This window comes from Barbatula barbatula (assembly GCF_947034865.1).
Source record: "Barbatula barbatula genome assembly, chromosome: 19".
NCBI classification, from domain to species: Eukaryota; Metazoa; Chordata; class Actinopteri; order Cypriniformes; family Nemacheilidae; genus Barbatula; species Barbatula barbatula.
Window position 1 is genome coordinate 11,374,698 of NC_136782.1, and position 19,048 is coordinate 11,393,745.

The 19,048-nt window shown below is 37.2% G+C and overlaps 1 protein-coding gene across 6 annotated transcripts in view; it reads left to right on the top strand.

The window, feature by feature from the left end:
- The window catches only part of cadm1b (cell adhesion molecule 1b), a 149,743-nt gene that overhangs the window by 74,222 nt on the left and 56,473 nt on the right, over positions 1-19,048 (top strand). For 2 of the 6 annotated variants that reach the window (XM_079482225.1, XM_079482227.1), the window contains exon 2: positions 13,005-13,025. The exons of the other annotated variants lie outside the window; for them this stretch is intronic. In XM_079482225.1, coding sequence (XP_079338351.1) covers positions 13,005-13,025 — 21 coding nt within the window. The remainder of the gene's footprint in view (positions 1-13,004; positions 13,026-19,048) is intronic. 6 annotated transcript variants of the gene reach the window in all.

A 19,048-nucleotide genomic window follows, 5' to 3' on the forward strand; every position in this document is an offset into this window, starting at 1 on the left:
AAAACGTGAAGTAAACCAATCAGAGTCTGTGGCCTCAAAATAGCAACGTGCCAACAACGGGCTTGGACACACAAATTCACCCATTCGCCTCTATACATCATAGCCTCATACTCATCCCCATTTGTACTAAATGTACGTAACTCTCTCTCCTCTCCACCAATAAGCTGGTATATGGTGGGCATTCGGGCGCATAATGGCTGCCGTCGTCTAAAATGTGAAGTGACAACCAAAGGGTTGTTTTTAAACACATAAAACAGTTGTTTTACCAGTAAGGTTGAGATGTGTTTTTTTTAAAGTAGATATTTTCTACATAAATCTCCAAATTTGATTATTAATAATTATTCATAATTCATCAAATAGCAATGGCAAAAATTTAACTAGAAACTAGTACTCCGAAAAGTTTCTGAGAAGAGTTATTTTTACTCACTTTTTTAAAGCCTGTACTTTTACTTGTAATTGAGTACAATTTCAGCAATGTAAGTACAAATTTACAGTACTCTTTCTACCACTGAGTAGATGTGATAAAATGTTATACTGTCTGAAGAGTTTTTGTACTACAAGAGTCATTTGGAGCAGTGGTTCCCAAAGAATCTCAGGTTTCTTCCAGAATGATTTAATAATCTTTTACATCATATTTTAAAATATAACAAAACACCAACATACGAGCATGTCCATACGAAAATTAATACGTGAAAAAACACTGATATATTTCATACACATGTAAAGTTTAAATATTATTTTTATCGCACTTGGACTGTTCCCAGGGGAGAATCGCTCTGCTCGGCTCCTCCCACTGTACTAATTTCCGTTAGTTCGACTTCTCTCCCCTGCCCCTTGTGGACTTAATATAAATATTTTTTGGGGGGGTCCGAATCGTGTTTAGTTTACGTCATCTAGCCTGCAGCTGTTTACCCTGTCGCTTGTAACGACGACACAGGAGCACAATTTTCTTCACAAAAGAATACGTCATTGATAGCGGTTCACTACAGCGATTTGGCAAGATTGCGTTTCATATCAACAGCGAAGCGTACTGGAGTTCACATGAACCACACAGCCCAGACCTCTCTTTTTAAGCGGACTCGGGTACAGTTCGGAAGACAGTGCCAAACGAACCGAATCTGACGTTAATCGAACCCGGGTGCGCACCAAAAGATCTAATATGAAAATCTATAAGATTTGTTTACATGACAGACATTTAATTTGAATCAGTTGTTTGGGTGCCGTGGGGAAAAAAACCTTTCAAAAAGTTTGGGAACCTCTGATCTGGAGTACACTAGTTGCACTGTATAATAGGTGTGTTGTCATGTTTGTGTTGATTCAATACAAATATTTATCATCTACTTAAGATTCAGACTTTATTTCAGAATGCAAGCACACAACATCATTTATTTTACGCTATTGCCATGGATTGATTCACTACATTCCTTCTACATCACAACCATCTCTATTCTGAGGAACCAGTTCTCGATTCCCAGCCCTAGCCGTGATACAACACAGTCTGTTTTTCATTATTTCCTTCCTTTCTGGAACGGTTTGCGTCTCGCACTGCGAGTGCAACGGGGACATGTCAGGTGTTCTTGTGCAGATCGTCGCATCAAATGCATCTCTAATGCACTGATAATGAGTTGGCTCCAAGTCACAAGCATGTAACACGAATGCATGGCCGATGTTGCTTCATTTTCTATCTCACCTGTAACCTCATACCACATACCGAGTGCTGAATACATTACTTAAAGCTGAACTCAGTTCAGTCGCGCCAATAAATGAGCGCTGTGTGCTGCCTGGTCTGTTGTCGGCTGAACTGAGTCTCACATGGGGAGCGTATGGAGCTTCACCCCACCTGTCAGATGTGTGTATACAGGCGATGGGAGCCCCTGGGGAGGAGGCGCTGATGTGCCAGGTGACGATCAAAGGCCTGGTTTCCTGCCTTTCACTGACAGCTCATATGTCTTCCTAACTTTAGACCTTTTTCAACTAAGCTCTGAATAGCTGTCACAGAGGCGGGTACCGTCACAAGTTCATTACTCACATCTGCAGCAATTACAGTTTGTAAGCGGTTGCCTGGATTCTTCAGACGATGTTTGAAAAAAATCATAAAAAATACTTTCGTAATGGAGGCATTTGTTCATAGTATTTTAACCTCTTATCTGCTAAGCACCCATAGCTACATGCTAACATTATAGCACTATTTAAATGAACTGAATGATGTTTGTTCCAGCACAAATTTGTTTATAAATTATAATTACAATAACTACATTTTATATTTTTACATTGACATTTTATATACATATTTATTACTTTATTAATAAATTTATAACTTCTTTGCTTAGTGCTACCAATGTTGCGTTTACCTTTACAACAAAGAAGTTTGTTCACGTGTGCTATTAGCATATATGTATTAAACAGAAAATAAGAATGTATGCTTTTAATGTACTCTTTATTTACTTATAAGTATACTTAAAATTACACTTTCACCTTGAAAATGTCACCATGTTGTTTCTACAGTAGCACTAAACGGACAAACTGATCTACAGAGCGTTACATAAATACGTTATCTCCTTCCATTAAAGATGATTTCATTTCAAATGTTTTCCATTGGTCGTGGGAGAGATCTTGCAAGATTTAAAATTACATTACTCCAATTTGCATAATTTGCATAATTTCATTAGTAAAAGGGAGGTAAAACAACACAGACGGCGCAAGTAAAATACAATGAATTCATTCTTACTGAATTGCCATTATGTATACATAATGAAACTCAGTTCTGTTCTTACCCACAACCTTTGAATCCGACTCCATCTCCACAAACATACCATAAAATAACAGTTTGCAAGAAAGAAAAGGAAGATAAATGACAGTCGGGGAAACTTTTCTTTATTTAATGGCCGCCGCATTCCTTAAAGTGGCGTTTTAGCTAAATCGGGAATATATGTTTTATGCTTCTTCACTGCAAAGACTTTCTTTTTACGAAAAAAAAAACAGATTAACTGGATTTATACCTAAATGAGGCTCGCTTCCTTTCCTGAATATTTATGATAAGCATCCAAAAAGCATGAAATGTATTTATGGCAGACTTAACAATCAACTGAAATGAAACCGTAATAGAATATATGCACACATATAAGGAATACATCACTATACATAATATGCAAGTTGCATCACGCTAAAAGTCAATAAAAGAATTGCTTCATGCGCTCAAGCAGAGCAAATGTATATCATGCTTCTTCGTTGATGTCACAACTTAAATGACACACTACAGATTACACCATTTTTTAAATCTTAAATGTGCCCTGCTTGCCATGTCGTCGTCACCCAGCGTTGTACAGCAGAACGCCGATCGGCCGACCAAAGCGATTAATCTGGCAGACGCTGGTGACTTTATAGACCGGGCTTTAAAACCTTATTTTAGTGCCATGGCTTTAGCTTAGACATATTTCTCAGTAACACGCTCGCACACACGACGACGTAGAAGCCAGATGGAGGGATAAACAGTGGCTGCTGAGCACCAGGCTCCTCGCCAGTCAAATGTGATTGCTATCAGTGGTACATTAACAACAAATTAAGCAAGCGTGTTGGGTAATTACACAGTCAATCAATAAGACATACTTTACACTGGCATCAGGTAAAATGGTACATAAATAGCAAACTGGAATGAATTAATATTGATTAGAATTTTCTCCATACAAAAGTGTGACTGTTATGTCTCCGCTGTAAAAATACTGTTAAAATTGTTTTTTGAACGGTGCGGCATATGTCGCCCAGAGTTAAAGGAGCGATTCATCCAAAAAATGAAAATTCTGTCATTGTTGAATCATGTTGTTGAAAACCCGTATGTGTTTGTTTCTTCAGTGGAACGCAACAGGACATATTTTAAAGAATGTGACGTTGACACTCGTGAGAATGATTTGTGGTTTTGTGGTATTATTAGCCATCACTGTGAAATAGTTTTGTGTCTATTTTAAGGCAATCATATTGATTTTAGTTCCAGAAATAAAAAGGATATTTCCCTTAAAGTGCTTTTAGCACGAGGTCCCGCGGCACAAGGTGAATCATTAAGCCGACTGACACGCAGTTTGTCAGGCGACTTGTTTGCATCATCACGTCCCCTATGATGCATGGAGAATGGAGCTCACGTTAAAAGACTAACCGTCATTTATTCCTTTAATATAGCATAACATTCCCTGCCATTCGTTGCAAGCGGAGAGGCTCTGCAGGGCCGGAACGGTGCACACATAATATTTAGTCATCTTTCTGAAATGTTATAAATCAACCATGGCCGCAGTTTGCATCTTTTTAATATTCATTTGCATGCACGCCGTGAGCCTTTGAGAAATGGACTCTGATGTCAAATAACAGTTGCGGTTTGCTTGCAGGAGGATAATGACAAATGGTCAATAAATGCCTTCAGTCAGGAAACATGTTCTGACAATATAATGGCTGTTTATTGTGTCACGGAGTCCACCATGCGTTCTTTACATCTATGCGTGATGTCAACAGTGAGGTCATGAGAGGAATCCTCTCAAGTCAACGGAAGCATTTGAAAGGGTCTTCACAAGACGTCTAGTGCCCCTTCATTTTCGTTTCATTATAGCAGTTTCACATTTGCACTCTCAAGTTTCGCTCACAAAACTGAATTTCTCAATGCTTAAAATAGGATAATCTGAAAATGTTCCATTCAGATCAAATCAGCAATCGTTTTCCTTTCTGTGTGATGAGAGGTTTATTTATTCTGGCTGCATGGTACAGTAATCCTATATGGAGCAGCATCACCATTGCAGTTACACTGGGAGAAATCTCAAGTCACCTGTGAATAACACCAACTAATCAAAATTTTGCATCTCCTCCGGGACGAAAAAAGAGGAAGAAAATCTAGAGGTGTTAAAACAAATAGTGCTAAAACTACGTCTGTTTGTTTTTAAAGATGACTTTTTATGTTATAACATAAGCATAAATATTACATTTCTATTGGGTTGTTAATAAATTACAAATGCTCATGTTGACTTCTTTCTCTGTCAAACCAAAATTATTTTGTTTGTGACCTGCAAAAAAGAAAATATTTGTTTAATGGCATTTGTTCTGTGCATGGTTATTAATCACTGTGACAAATACAATGTCTTGGTCCCTGTGGACCAAATACAGTCCAAACATTAGGTCAGAAAGAGTACCCTTATCAAAATGATTACAAAATAATATAAAAATACTACATTTTCAACATAATTATAATTGATTATTATATCAGTTCCATTCGTCGTATTTTAATAACAAAGCAGTGTTCCGACTGTTGCGATTTTTTGTTATAGCTTGTAATATACAGCAGTGGGACATTTCACAGTTTGTGTCACTCTGACTGCCTGCTTGAGAATGATCATATGTATGAATGTACGTAAATATTATGAATTGTTTGAGTTATGGTTAAAATGTTACTTCTTTATTTATTACATATTTTTCCACATTTTAAAAGAATAGTAAACTTATCAAAAGTATTACCTACAGTATGATATATTAAAATATACATAATATATATAAGAGCATCTTATCTGTTATTTTGACCTGATTCAATTGTATCGGAATCACAAATGCACTGATATTTATTACAATGGTATAATGGTGCACATGTGACGTCATCTTCTTATGTTAAATACATTTTGTCGCAAATGAAATGCATGTCAGACAGAAACCTTGACCTCCCAAAGGTTGAATAAAACAACTATTAGTTATCCACACTGTGTACATTTCCACAGATGCTTGACAAATGAGGCCTCCGTTAGCCGAGATGTTTGCTTCATCATTCATTTCCCCCACCCACGGCTGATTGATCGCTGTGATTTTATTAAGAAAAGGAGAAGGGGAAATTGAAAAATGCTAGTTGCGGCGTGGAAACACAACGTTGATTATAAACTGATAGACGGGACCAAGGTGGCCAACTTTCCATTTTTCAGCCCAACAAATATGCAGCAGGTGTCTCTGACAGATGTCTCATTGCGCTCCACAAAAGACATTAAAATAGCAAACAAATTGATGCATTTCCTGCCTCTCGTGGCAACTGGAGTCGGTCCTGATGGATGCTATTACCATGAGATCTGATGGGGCGGAGCGTGTGACTGAATAGCACAGGTGTTTTATGGACAGAAGAGTTTGTGTATCTGTTGCGCTGAATGTCCTCGCTTAAATCATGGTGATATCCTGAAGTGTATCTGTTGAGTGGTTCGCTGTGGCAGTGTAATTAGTTTAACCTTTCAAATGGATACATGATTTCCCATAGTACGACCCTTATGATCGAATTATAATATCCATAATGAATGGAACATATTCAGTCTTCCTTGCAACTGGGGCAGGCTTAAATCATTACTTGCAAACTGAAGTAATTACCCACAAATCCATCTCGGCATTTGTGGAGATGTGGCGATGCCCGATGCCACCGATTGGAGTTTCGCCGCATTTGGAGGAAATCTGAGTGGACGTGGTCTACAGCGAACGCTGGGGTAATTTTAATGTGAAGTCCAGGTGGGCGAGTGCAGGTTTAGTGACTGTTCTGTGACCTGTGTTCTGTCGGTCGTGGTGGGAGGATGATGTTCCTGTCAGCTCCTCTCACCCTTATGTTCTCATTATCCACCTCCTGTCCCTGCTCCCAATGACAGACTCTGACACAGCAGCACATAGCCCTCCATGAGAGATTATTATATGGAGAAATAACAGACAAAAAGACAGAACGGGGCTAATAGATGACCTTCCATGAAACAAACCTTTCATCAGTATCATTTTAGGAATACCCCAACAATTATCATTTCAATTCATTACTTACTCAATCTCTTGAAATGTCTGCGGAACACAATTTACAGTATTCACCGCCATATCATTTAAACCTGGCCCTTTTTCTCTGTAATACACAAAAGAAGATATTTTGAGAAATATCTCAGTGGTTTTGTTTCCATTCAATGAAAGTGAACGGGCGCCAGTGTTGTTTGGTTACCGACGTTCTCCAAAAAATCATATTTTGTGTTCAAACTCTACAGGTTTGGAATGACATCAGAGTGAGTAAATGATAAAAAATGTTTAGAGAAAACTATCCCTCTAAAAACAATGATTGTTTATGGTAACTTTGACTGTGAAAGTTAATAAATCTGTACGTTATGTGGCATAATATTTGCTGATAGTTTAATAACCTGGCTGTTTACTAACAGCTATTTGAAACAGATCAGTGATTTGCGTAGAATCTTGCTCATAACTTGTATGGGCTACTTTTTGATGCTGTTATTAAGTTTTTATGGAATACAAGGTTCGATAGTAAAAGAGCCCATAACATACAGACTTAATATAAGTCACACTTTATATTAGGGTCCATTTCTGGCTATTCAGTAACCATTAACTACGACTTTGCCTTATTAAACTAATTCCAGTTGTTAGGTTTAGGTAATGGGTACAGTCAAGGGATATAGAACAAGGTCATGCAGAATTAGGCATGCATATGCGCTTTATACATTCCAATAATAAGGTCACCTGTGCATGCTAATAAGCATGCTAATAAGCAACTGGTTAATGGTGAGAATTGGACCCTAAACTGAAGTTCAACCAAAATCACACATAGCTTTATAATGACAAGAGGGTTGGTACAACTAACAGGATTTTTTTCAGGATTTTTGCATGAACTATTCCCTCAGGTGGGCATAAACAATTCAGTTTATCGTCTTAGATCTAGTGGAAAATGGCCAGCATCTATACAAGAATAGTTGTTTTTCACACTCTTTGATTACTCTTCACACATACGAATGAGGCCGCTATCAGCACATATGCAGTCTGTTGAGAGCGGCGCTTTCTCCTTGATCTCACAGAAAGCACATACAAATGTTTCTTCATCATAGCGACTGCATGACCGTACAGACCACTGGCAGGTTGAATAGCCTTTTATTTGTTCCTTCAGATTGAATTACATGCTCGCTGGGCACTAGGAACACACTTGATGCTGGTGAAGGAAGGTAATGTGAAAACATAACATGAAACCAGGCGACACTCTAAAGACCTATGATGCTATAAAACAACATGATCTTTAACGCACCTGGGGCCTCATTTATAAAACTGTGCGTAGGAACCTTACTAAAAGTGTACGTACGCACAAAAGCCACAAATGGCGTACGCAAAAAAAATCAGATTTATAAAACCGTGCGTACGCACACCTGCACGCAATTTTCACTTTATAAATCACAGCCTACCTGATAATTTGCGCACGCAAAAAAAAATCATTTACCGCCCTTTCTCCGCCCACATTCAACCATATATAGACAATGCAAATTACCTCATTAGCCATGCATATATTAAAGGAGCAAGGAAATTTGTGTTTTTTAAAAACAAAATCATGGAAGCAATGGAGAGCAAGGGCAAGAAGCGAAATTATATATACATATAATTTGCACATTTATTGAATGCACATGTTTGCGATTCACATAAATGAATTCATCTACATATGGAGCCCTTTACATATGGAGCAATATGAGTGCAGTCGATTGCGCTGATTACATTTGGGAAACCGGACATTGCTGCAAATTGCCTTTTGATATTGGCCTGTCCTCCAACAGTGTAAGGAAACTTTATGTATCGATTGGTCATTTGAATAATCCCTTTCAAAACTGCAGGCATTAATGAGTTTAGGGATGGCTGTGAAATCCCAGACCTATGACAAAGTAATAGGAATGGTAAAATCAATAAGGTTTTGCTTAAAAAAAAGGTACACTTGTCGCCTATTTCCTGCTGATATGTCCCGGTTGCCAAAAATCCTAAAACTGAAAGTACTTGGGTTGGTACCGGGATGGCGCGGTTCCGTGTTGTTGGTCTTTGTAATGCTGGGCCAAGTTCAGCACACAGATCCAAGATCATGGCTCTAGGAAATCTAAAGCGGCTTATTAGCCACTCATCATCATGGGCTAGGAAATCCTCACGGTCCCTGAATACTCTTTCCATCCGAAGTCTGCCATTGGCATAGTCTTCCAGCAGTGCCAGCGCATCCATCATACAATATGCACTTAAATGTTGCTGCAGTAGGCAATTTATGTTTTCAGCGATCAGATTTAATCATTTACACCTTATCACATTAATCACATAATGAGTGATAGGCCTACATCCATTTAAGAATGGAAGTGAAAGAAATAAAATTTACGTACTTTCAGCATATAGTTCCTTTAATGTCTTTAAACTAAACATGCATGTATGTATCTTTAGGACCCATAATGGTGATTTAATGTTATTAAGTTGGCTTGAGAAAGCCAACTTACTGAAATCCTATGTAAACTTCTTCTTCTTCTTCTTTTCTTATTCTTCTGACCCAAAATTTTTCAACTGTAACTCCTCCTAGAGCTTTAACTCTACAAACTCGGGTCAGACCTTCAGACTGTTCTGACTTGTGCTATATCTTTTCAAACTGATTTGATTAAAAATTAATATTAAAAATCAATCTAATCTATCTATCTTTCAAACTAACTTATCTTTCTTTCTTACTAATCTATCTATCTTTCTAACTAACTAACTAACTAACTAACTAACTAACTAACTAACTAACTTATCTATCTTTCTTTCTTTCTTACTAATCCATCTATCTATCAAACTTTAACCTACTTTAAACATCAAACTACTTTAAACTTCTTCAAACTCTCTTGTCCGGCTTTCTCAAGCCAACTTAAAGTTTGTCTCAACAAACTTTTTTTCTAGTTTGTATTTTTTGTTGTAACCGGGACCTATGAGCAACTTGTAAATATTGTAAATATAGAAATATGTCAAACAGAATTTTGCCATTTTGCAAAGGGTTAATTCCCTTTATCCACAGTCAGTTCCTCAACTCACCATCAGTGTCGCCAAACTGCTTTGTCTTCAAAATGTGCGTACGCATGGGTCAGAGTTTGCGTGGAGGTGCGCATATTTTCACGTCAAGTTTTTCTTTATAAATCCCACCTTTTGCGCAGGAACTGGCGTACGCATGTTTTCAGCCCCGTTTTGTGCGTACGCAAGCTTTATAAATGAGGCCCCAGACGTTTTGCACATCGCCTACACCGCTTTGAAGTTTAATGTATGCACCTCTTGGGGAAAAGTTAATTATTATTACCTGTTAATAGAGAATTAGGGTTAAGAGTCAATCTGTAGTGGCATATAAAGTTTTATAAGGGCATTATGTCACTTCCTCAAATGATTATTTTTAGACTCAAAACTTTGTGACTACGCGGTGGTCACAGGACCCAAACGCGTGTCCTTGGGCACACATGGCATGCACAGATTTTTCCATCAGATGTCTGTTCAGGTGCACTTTGAAACTCCACCCCTACCCTTTTAATTAAATGAAGGCACAGCGGGTCACCTACAAGCTCAAAGTCACGCCACGGAAACGGACAGAAGCACATAGCATTGTGCTCATGGTCAGAATACACAAATATGGCCGCTCAGCGGGGTAACTAGAAATATAACTGTGAATTTAAAGGGGAAATGAGCCGGATATCTGAAGGGTACATTTCTCAGGTCAACTTTAGAAGATAATGCGACTTATGTAAATAACTGAACACTGTAGTGTAGTGACAAATCAGACCAAGGAGCTGTATATCTTCTGTCAGGACTTTCCGTAGGACAGAAGTGGATCTTTACAATATACATTTTTATTTTTCTGCATTATGTATTTTGATGTTTGAGCTTAATTTTGTTGAATCTAATGTAATTGTACGTTTCTGTTGAAAGACCACAGTGATTCATTTTAAGATTGACATTTTGCTATTTTGAAAGCTACTCAGTCACGTCTATGTTTTGTCTGCTTTGTTGTTTTAATACATTAAAGCGTTGAGTGTTAGAAAAGTCTGCGCTTTAAAAATCGTCCTCTTTGAATGATGCCTTGATAGCGCAGCTGTCTACACTCGGATGGCATCAAATGGGCTTCTGCTGAAATCTGACCATCAATATCTTGTGAGAAGACTGACAGTAGTGACATCTAATCACTACCCTACTGACATGCCATAACTCTCACCTGATGCATGTCAGCCTGAGCAGCTTATTGACACACACATCCTCTATTTTATAGTGCTGTAGCTGGATGAGACCCTTAGACTTTTATAGGATTCATTTGCCTCACGCTGTTTATCATTATGTTATGGCCATGTTAAATGATCCGCTTACAATCTTTAAACATCTGTGGATGTGATTGTGAGCACGACTGTGGACGTCTGTTAGATACAGTGTTTGTCAAAATTTATTGACGATTAATGATCATATTTAAAAATACAATAACATGTATTAAATATTACATCTTACCAAGGGGAAAGCCTACATATTCTATCACTTCGCTGGAGGTTGTGATATCGGTGCAAGCGCTGGGGCGTTTAGATAGATCCCCAGTCAGTCTCTCAACACAACGTCGAGAGACCGACTGATGGGGAACGTCTCGGTTACGTCTGTAACCTCCGTTCCCTGATGGAGGGAACGAGACGTTGTGTCTTCATGCCCCAACACTGCGCCGAATCACTGCAGTGACCGGGATGCCCTCTCAGGTTCCTCAGTACAAAGGGTGAGTGTATGACCGCCGCCATCTTCCTTTATACCCGTATGTACGGGGCGGAGACTGACGTGCGCGTGCCATTCGCCAAGCCCATTGGCGTTTTATAATTAATTATCTCGAAGAAGGTAGGTTCTCAAGATCAAACCCCAGTCAGTCTCTCAACACAACGTCATCAGGGAACGGAGGTTACAGACGTAACCGAGACGTTTTCAAAAAACGTGCTGAGCGCTTTTTTAAACGCCAGCGCCAGCGGCAGCGTCTTTTTCTGCAATGAGATTTTGAGGTTGAAAAAAGTTCAAGTTTTCTGAAAAAAAAAACGCCCTGCGTCAAGCTCCTTTTTCACAGCTAACCAAAGACAGAGACCTGTCGTTTCCATAACAACATGTGTGGAAAATGTGTTTGTTTGAGAAGATAATAAAAATAAAATGGCGCACAAAGCTCCCCTTGGAGCATACTTTTGTATAAAAGGTAAGTTTAATTTTCACTTTCAACAACATTTCTAGCGAGAAATGAGTATTGTAGTGTAAATATGTGATTAGTTATTGCAAAGACGCTCTCTGTTTAAAATTCAAATAGACTTCCGCTACGCTGCCTATCTGTTTCTCTGGGCTGCCTCCGAACTCATGGTGTTCGGTTGCTATTTTTATCCAAACGCGACCAGCGTTTTCTGTACTGTACTGGTGAATTCCATGTAAGGGGAGATAGAAATAGCACATTCTAAGATAATAAAAGCATGCTTCATTATGTAAAGTCTTTATACACCTCTGAAAACAAAATTAAGCAGATTATATTGCATATATGTCAATAAATCCTCCGACAAATTTCACCTGATAACTTAAAGCCTGAGGTACTGTAGGGAAGACTGAGGAGCAGATGAACTGTGATGTTTGTTTTTACTCCACTTTGTTTTAGAGTGAATGTTCGGGACAACATTCTTTTACAGTATTTTATAGAGTAGGCTTTTTTCACTTGTCTTACCTGTAAAGAGTTTTGTCATGTACATTTGTGTGAAATCCAACAGTAGTTGAATGCAGCATTTTTAATGTCAAGTTCAATATGAACCGCCAACATTAAATTGTCATGTATTGTTCTCAGCCTTTTCCTTTCAATAAAGTCAATCAAGTACTGAGGTACTAGAGGCTGCTATTGTACCAAAGCCAAAATTGTGCGATCGATCCGAAGCTGCTGTCTTCTCTCTCTGCTCTATCTTTGATGTCCAGCACTACAAACTCTACATAACCCTTTCTTCTCAAACAGTCTCCTTGACTTTAAAAGGGAATGGCAGTTTGCCATTTATGCAGGACATTCAAACACACCTACTGTACTTGAAGGAGATGATAATAAAGGAAAAGAATTGTGTGATCTCACCCAGCAGTGTGTTGTCATTTTACATATGCAATCAGATTCAAATCCATATCATATCAAATGAAAATGTTCTGCTTTAACAATATTCTGTGTCCTGCCTTCTCTCCTTATGCTTGCTCAGGAGCCTCTGAGATCATACCAGGTACTGCTTTTTCTCTTCCATCTGGATCACCTGACCTCTTGGGGTGACCCAACCACTGATTTTTCCTTTTTTTGCACGTTATTTTTCCAGTATGCATGGTTTGACGGCTTGCTTTTGAAGCACCTTGCATGTTTCTCAACCTCAAATGTTTCTTTGTTCGAATTCCAAGAATCTATCTGTCATACGTATTTTCGATATCTGCTTTATTGCTGTTTTGGAAGTTTCACATTAAACCACTTGTGCCTATCACATACTAAAATAAAAGATGAAAATTATATTTTTTTCTTTTATAAACCTCAACCTGCAGGGGAAAAGACACACTATAATGAAAAAAAACTAAAATGGAATGAAATAAAGTAAATAACCAAGATTCTTTTTCTCATGTTGTTTTTAATCTGTATGACTATTTCTTACAGGGTACACAAAAGCTGACATTGTAGAAGAATGTATAGTTGTTCAGTTCATAACTAGTACATAATCGGAGCATTTACAGCTGAAAGGAGCAGTCTAGCAAAATTGTGGATTCATGACTCAAGAAAAGGGTGTCAAATGAAACGCCTGCATGAGATTTAAGGTATTACTGTAGGGTGCTACCTGAATCAGTATGAAAAATGTAAATGAGTGGGAGTTAGCAGATGAGTCACAATGAACCAAACCACCAGAGACAAAAAGATTTGACAGTTCTAAACCAGTGACTTTGAGACAAATGCACATAAGCCTTTCTAGTATTTAAACGAGTCTGAGATGTGGAATCTATTGCAGCTAACTTTTTCACAATGCTTTGTAGTTCTCAACCTTCAGTTTCAGAATTTGCCTGACAAACCCAGGTCAAAAACGTTCTTTAATGTAGGCATCCATGTGATATGAAAAGGGTACATTTGAGTCTGTTAAGTAGTGCATTGAACACATTAAAGGACGGTTCACCCAAAAATGAAAATTCTGTCATGATTTGTTGTTTCAAATCTTTGTAAACTTCTTTGTTCTGTTGAACACGGAGAAAGATATTTGGAATAATGCTTGTAACCAAACGGTACTTGACCACCATTGACTACCATAGTAAACAAAAACGGCAATGGTAGTCAAAAATGCCCCGGAACTGTTTGCTTTCCTACATTCTTTAAAATATACAATTTTGTGTTGAACAGAACCAAGAAATGTATAAAACAGTTATTCCTACTATGATAGTCAATGGTGGCCAAGAACTGTTTGGTTAAAAGCATTCTTCCAAACATTCTGTGTTCATCAGAGCAAAGAAATGTATACAGATTTGGAACAACTTTAGGGTGAGGAGACAGAATTTTTATCTTTAACTGTTCCTTTAAATAGTTTCATGTGAACCTGTTGGCATTTTACTTTTGCAAGCAAGTGAAGATGCCGAGTTATGGTTTGTCTTTAATGATTTTCTTAAATTAAGTTTTTAAATGAATTATTAAGCTACCTCTTTTAAAAGTATTTGCAATAATTCATATTTCTTATATAATATAAAATGTATAAAACAAGTTCCCGAGGTACCTTTTTAATAGGAATCAACCTTGAGAAGTGGCTGATGGAAATGTGTATATTACCCATGGGATGTGTTCTTTAAAAAGGCTTTAGAAATGAATGATATTACACTATCATGAATCTTCACATGCATTAATTACATTTGTGAGCTCTAATGCAATTCTCAAGCAGTAGAGCATTTCAGTCCCCTGCCTATAGTCCAAACAACCTTCCCTGTGTAACAGTGAATATAAAATAAATAGACCTATGTAATATATGTATTATGTATGCATTAAAAAATATATATTTCCCCAAAATATCAACCTTTTGAGCTCCCTTCCTAGACATCATTGTTGAGCATCAAAAGTCAAGAACGCAGTTCGTCTAACTGAGGGGAATGGGGCTGATGTTTATTTGTCCAGGGCTAAAGGGCAGCTGGTAGGGTGCATTGTGGGATTGCTGTGATGTAATTGGAGCAGACCAGCCAGTCTTCCCCTGAGGACTGATAATGACAGAGGCTGTGTTGAAAGCACACGGACACAGGTGCCCTATGCTCTGCCTAAAGTGGCCTGTTTTCACATAATGTAATAAAAAATACATGATGACAATTGAATTGAAATGATCAAAATAATCATGTAATAAGAGTTGTGGAGCAGATGTGTGAGGGATTGTTTGCTTATTTGCTTTTGGAAGAGGTTGTTTTAGTTTTCAGGGCTTATTGTTAAATTAATTGGGTCCTTTTTGTAAAGCCAATCAGAGGTGTGAGGAATGGGCACCTTGGCTGGGTTATGGGGCAGAACTGAACCAGGCTATCAGGGCAGACACACCCTTGAAGGGCAAATAAATTTGTTAAATCGCCATCAATCTTTTATCCAATCAAATTTGGGCTTGGTTGAGGTGACACACACCAAACTCAAACAATAAAAAGTGTCATGTGCACTGTAGTTGAATGATTTGATTCACATAGACTACATACAGAGACAAATATAGTGGCATTGAACAATAGGGACCCAAATTTATCAATCTTACTTTTTAAAGAGGTCCAGATGGGTACTGAATGAAATCCGTGGGCCGGAGTTCCACAGTCATGTTGAACAGTTGTTTTTAGTGAAGAACAAAAAAGAACTACAAAAAAGATTGTTGCAAAAAGGTTGTTTTGCACTGTATTCTCAAACAGTGTCATATACTAAATAAAAAATGAGCGAACTGTATTCAAAACTGAAACTGTTTATTTACTTGAGTTTCAAGAACACAAATAAAATAATTCAAAGAAGTCACTGAATCCCAGAATTTTAGGTAGGCTATATTTTGCAAATGACGTCAGGTTCCCCAGTTCTGTACAAACTCTAGGTATGATAAAAAGCAAACAATTGGAAGAGCGTAGCTGGTAATTGCCAGAACAAAGATAAAGAAAAGTACAAAGATAAGATGAAGTTTACCTTACATTTCTTTATAGATAAAAATGTACCAGTGCTGTTTTCTACGTATAGTGAAAGCATGGTATACTGAATCAAGGCTTGTTGAGATGGAAGAAGCTGCATGAATATATAATACTGTATATCACCATAATCAAGCACAGATAGGAAAGTAGCTTCTACAAGTTTCTTTTTGGCATTAAAAGTAAAATTAGACTGTACATTGAACAAAACAAAAGCTTATCATCAATCCAAATGACAAGGTTCTTGTAAAAAGGTACTCTTTCAATTATCTTTCCATCAGATGTAAAAATACTAAGATTATGAAGTACTTGTTCCTTAGCTTTTGAAAAAAACATAACCTTTGTTTTCTGCGAATTTAAAACTAATTTTAAACCAACCAGAGCATCTTCCAGCAACTGAAATGCAATTTAAAGCTCTTTCACCGCCTGTATTATAGATGGAGCAAGTGTATAAATAATCCTATCATCAGCATAAAGTGTTTTTTGCTTGAATGGCCTTACCCAAATCATTTATAAAAATAGAAAACTAAATAGGTCCTAAAATGGAACCCTGGGGGACCCCTTTAGATATATCAAGAAAATCAGATTTGAGATCCTCCACATAAACACACTGAGTCCAATCTACGGAATAATTTCTAAAGAAAAGGTTCTGTAGGATAATATATATATATATATATATATATATAATGCTAAAATAAGAAAGAAAGAAAATAAAGACTCTATTTGGTGTATTTTCATACATTTTAATATTGTTTGTCAGAAACATTATAAACATGCATATTAATAACCAAAATAATTTCGAATTTATTGTATACACAGTCATTAATACAATGCATTTTATCCAGATTTTGACTTTTTGATATTGAAGCCTAACGTTATTGTCTTCTCTCCCTTGGTCATTAGCTGACGGGACCTAATATTCACATGTGCTCTAATACAGAATAAAGCATCTTATTATTGTGTTTATCATTATATTCTCATAAGGTATAATGTCTGCGATTATAGTGAATGCTGATTTCATAAATAGTCTTAAATGTCTTAAAGGCGATAGTGTAAAGCTATGATTTAATGCACACTTACCTTGAACAGACGCTTACTGATACTGAACACGTTTTTCTTTTATGGCAGTCAAGAGGACATACCGCCACCTACTGTCCCAGTGTGTTTATATATCTAATCTTATGTTTTACGTGTTATATTTTACTGTTATTTATGGAAAACATGTGTGCTTCGCAGTTGCGAAAGAGAACAGGTTTCGGTTGCAACCATTTTACATCACAGATTTTGACACAAATACATTGCGGCCTCCAAGTAAAAATATATTTTCAAAGTTTATAAATACTGTGACAGTTAAACTGTTTTGTTTTTTCACTATTATATAGTCAATGCCAAAATCCGAAATCTAAGGAGTGTAGAACACTGCTTAGGCTTAAAACATACTCATTAATAGCATTCATGAATGTTGCTTTAAACTGAATGTTCCTTCATGTTGCCAGGATTACTGTTTAAAAAACTATTTTTATTTGTCAAGTGTAATGTAAACAGAAATAATGAATAAAAGTTTATTCAAATAGTTTTGTGGTCAACAGTTCTTATGTGTTTAGTGGACTATAACAAACAAAACAACTCCACAGCTTAAAGTTTTGAGGTAACCCAATTTATTGTGTGGTTCTGTAGCTGTAACGTTTGTTTCAAGATCTCTCAAGGATACATGTTAAGAAACGTCTTGCTACTGGTTCCTTCTAAATTGTTTCTTTTTCAAAAGTGTATCCTAGTAACACAGAGTTCATTATAATTTTAAAGCATTTCAGCAAACATCAGAATTAGACTTTTACTCGGGTTGAACGTGTTTTTTTTTCCAGCTGTACATGTGCTTAAGCACTGTGAGCTTTTCAGTTTCCCAACAGTTTGTGTTCTTTTTAGCTAGTGTTTTTTTTCCACTCTCTTTTGTTTGACGTGATTGTGGCAGTGTGAAACCTGGCTTCACGGATGTTTAACGTTGGGCACGGCCGGACACCGTGGCATTATAACACCTCTGATTGATGTGCTTTTTTAGTCTCTGTAAATGTCACGAGGGTTTGAAGGCGTGTGATCGCTCAACTGCGCAAATTTTGTCTCACATCTGTCATGTTTTAAAGCAATTTTTGGTTCTTTTTTGTACCTTTGTGGATGTAAATTTTGAACAAAGTGACTTGCTTTTCTGCTGAATGCATCTGCAAGGTACTGATGCCCGTTTTGGATGTAAAGCATGGTTGGAGCAAGGTGTTGCAGGCTTACTGTGGAATGTATCAGATACTTTGTGTTCACTTCGGTGTTTGCAGAGGTTGATGTTGGGGTCTGGGTATTATGCTGTTGAGAGGTGCTGTTGATTGCCAGCTTCCATCCCCTCGTGCTTAGATGGAGAGGTTTGATAAAGTTCTGCCGTGAGGAGCAATTACCAGCCCTTACCCTCTCGCTGACTGAGACCGACATTCCACACACACCCCAAACACACAACGCTGTAAAATCAATACATCCAAACCAAGAAATGCACCGGCATGTCTTAACATCACACACAGAATCTGATGCATGGTGCAACTTATGTATACAAAATGTGTGTGTTTTGTTTCTTGTTTTTTCCACAAATTCTTTTTTGATTTGATGTTAAATCAGTGTTTAGAATTGAACATTGATTTAACATAATATAAATTATCTTTGCTAACTAGGTTTACACACATTTAGCAGTGCCATAGCACTATAGTGATATAATATATAGTAATATAATTGTTCTGTATTATTATGGTCTGTATATGGGACTCCAGGGTACTTCAAAGAATCAAATGGTATCTTTAGTTACTGTTCATATATATATATATATATATGTTATGATGTCTTAAACAATATTTACTGTAGAGAAACGTTTTGAATTGTAGATTGATTTCATAATTAACATCCAAGGTTAGATAAAAGGTGAGGAAAAATGTCCTCATTAAAGCCATTTCCATAAAAAATGTATTCCAGAGGGCAAATAGTGTCCCTTAATAAAAAAGTTAATTTCTAACACAGATTCATATTATACATTAAAACATCAGTATTCAGATTTCTCATGAGGATTCGCATTATC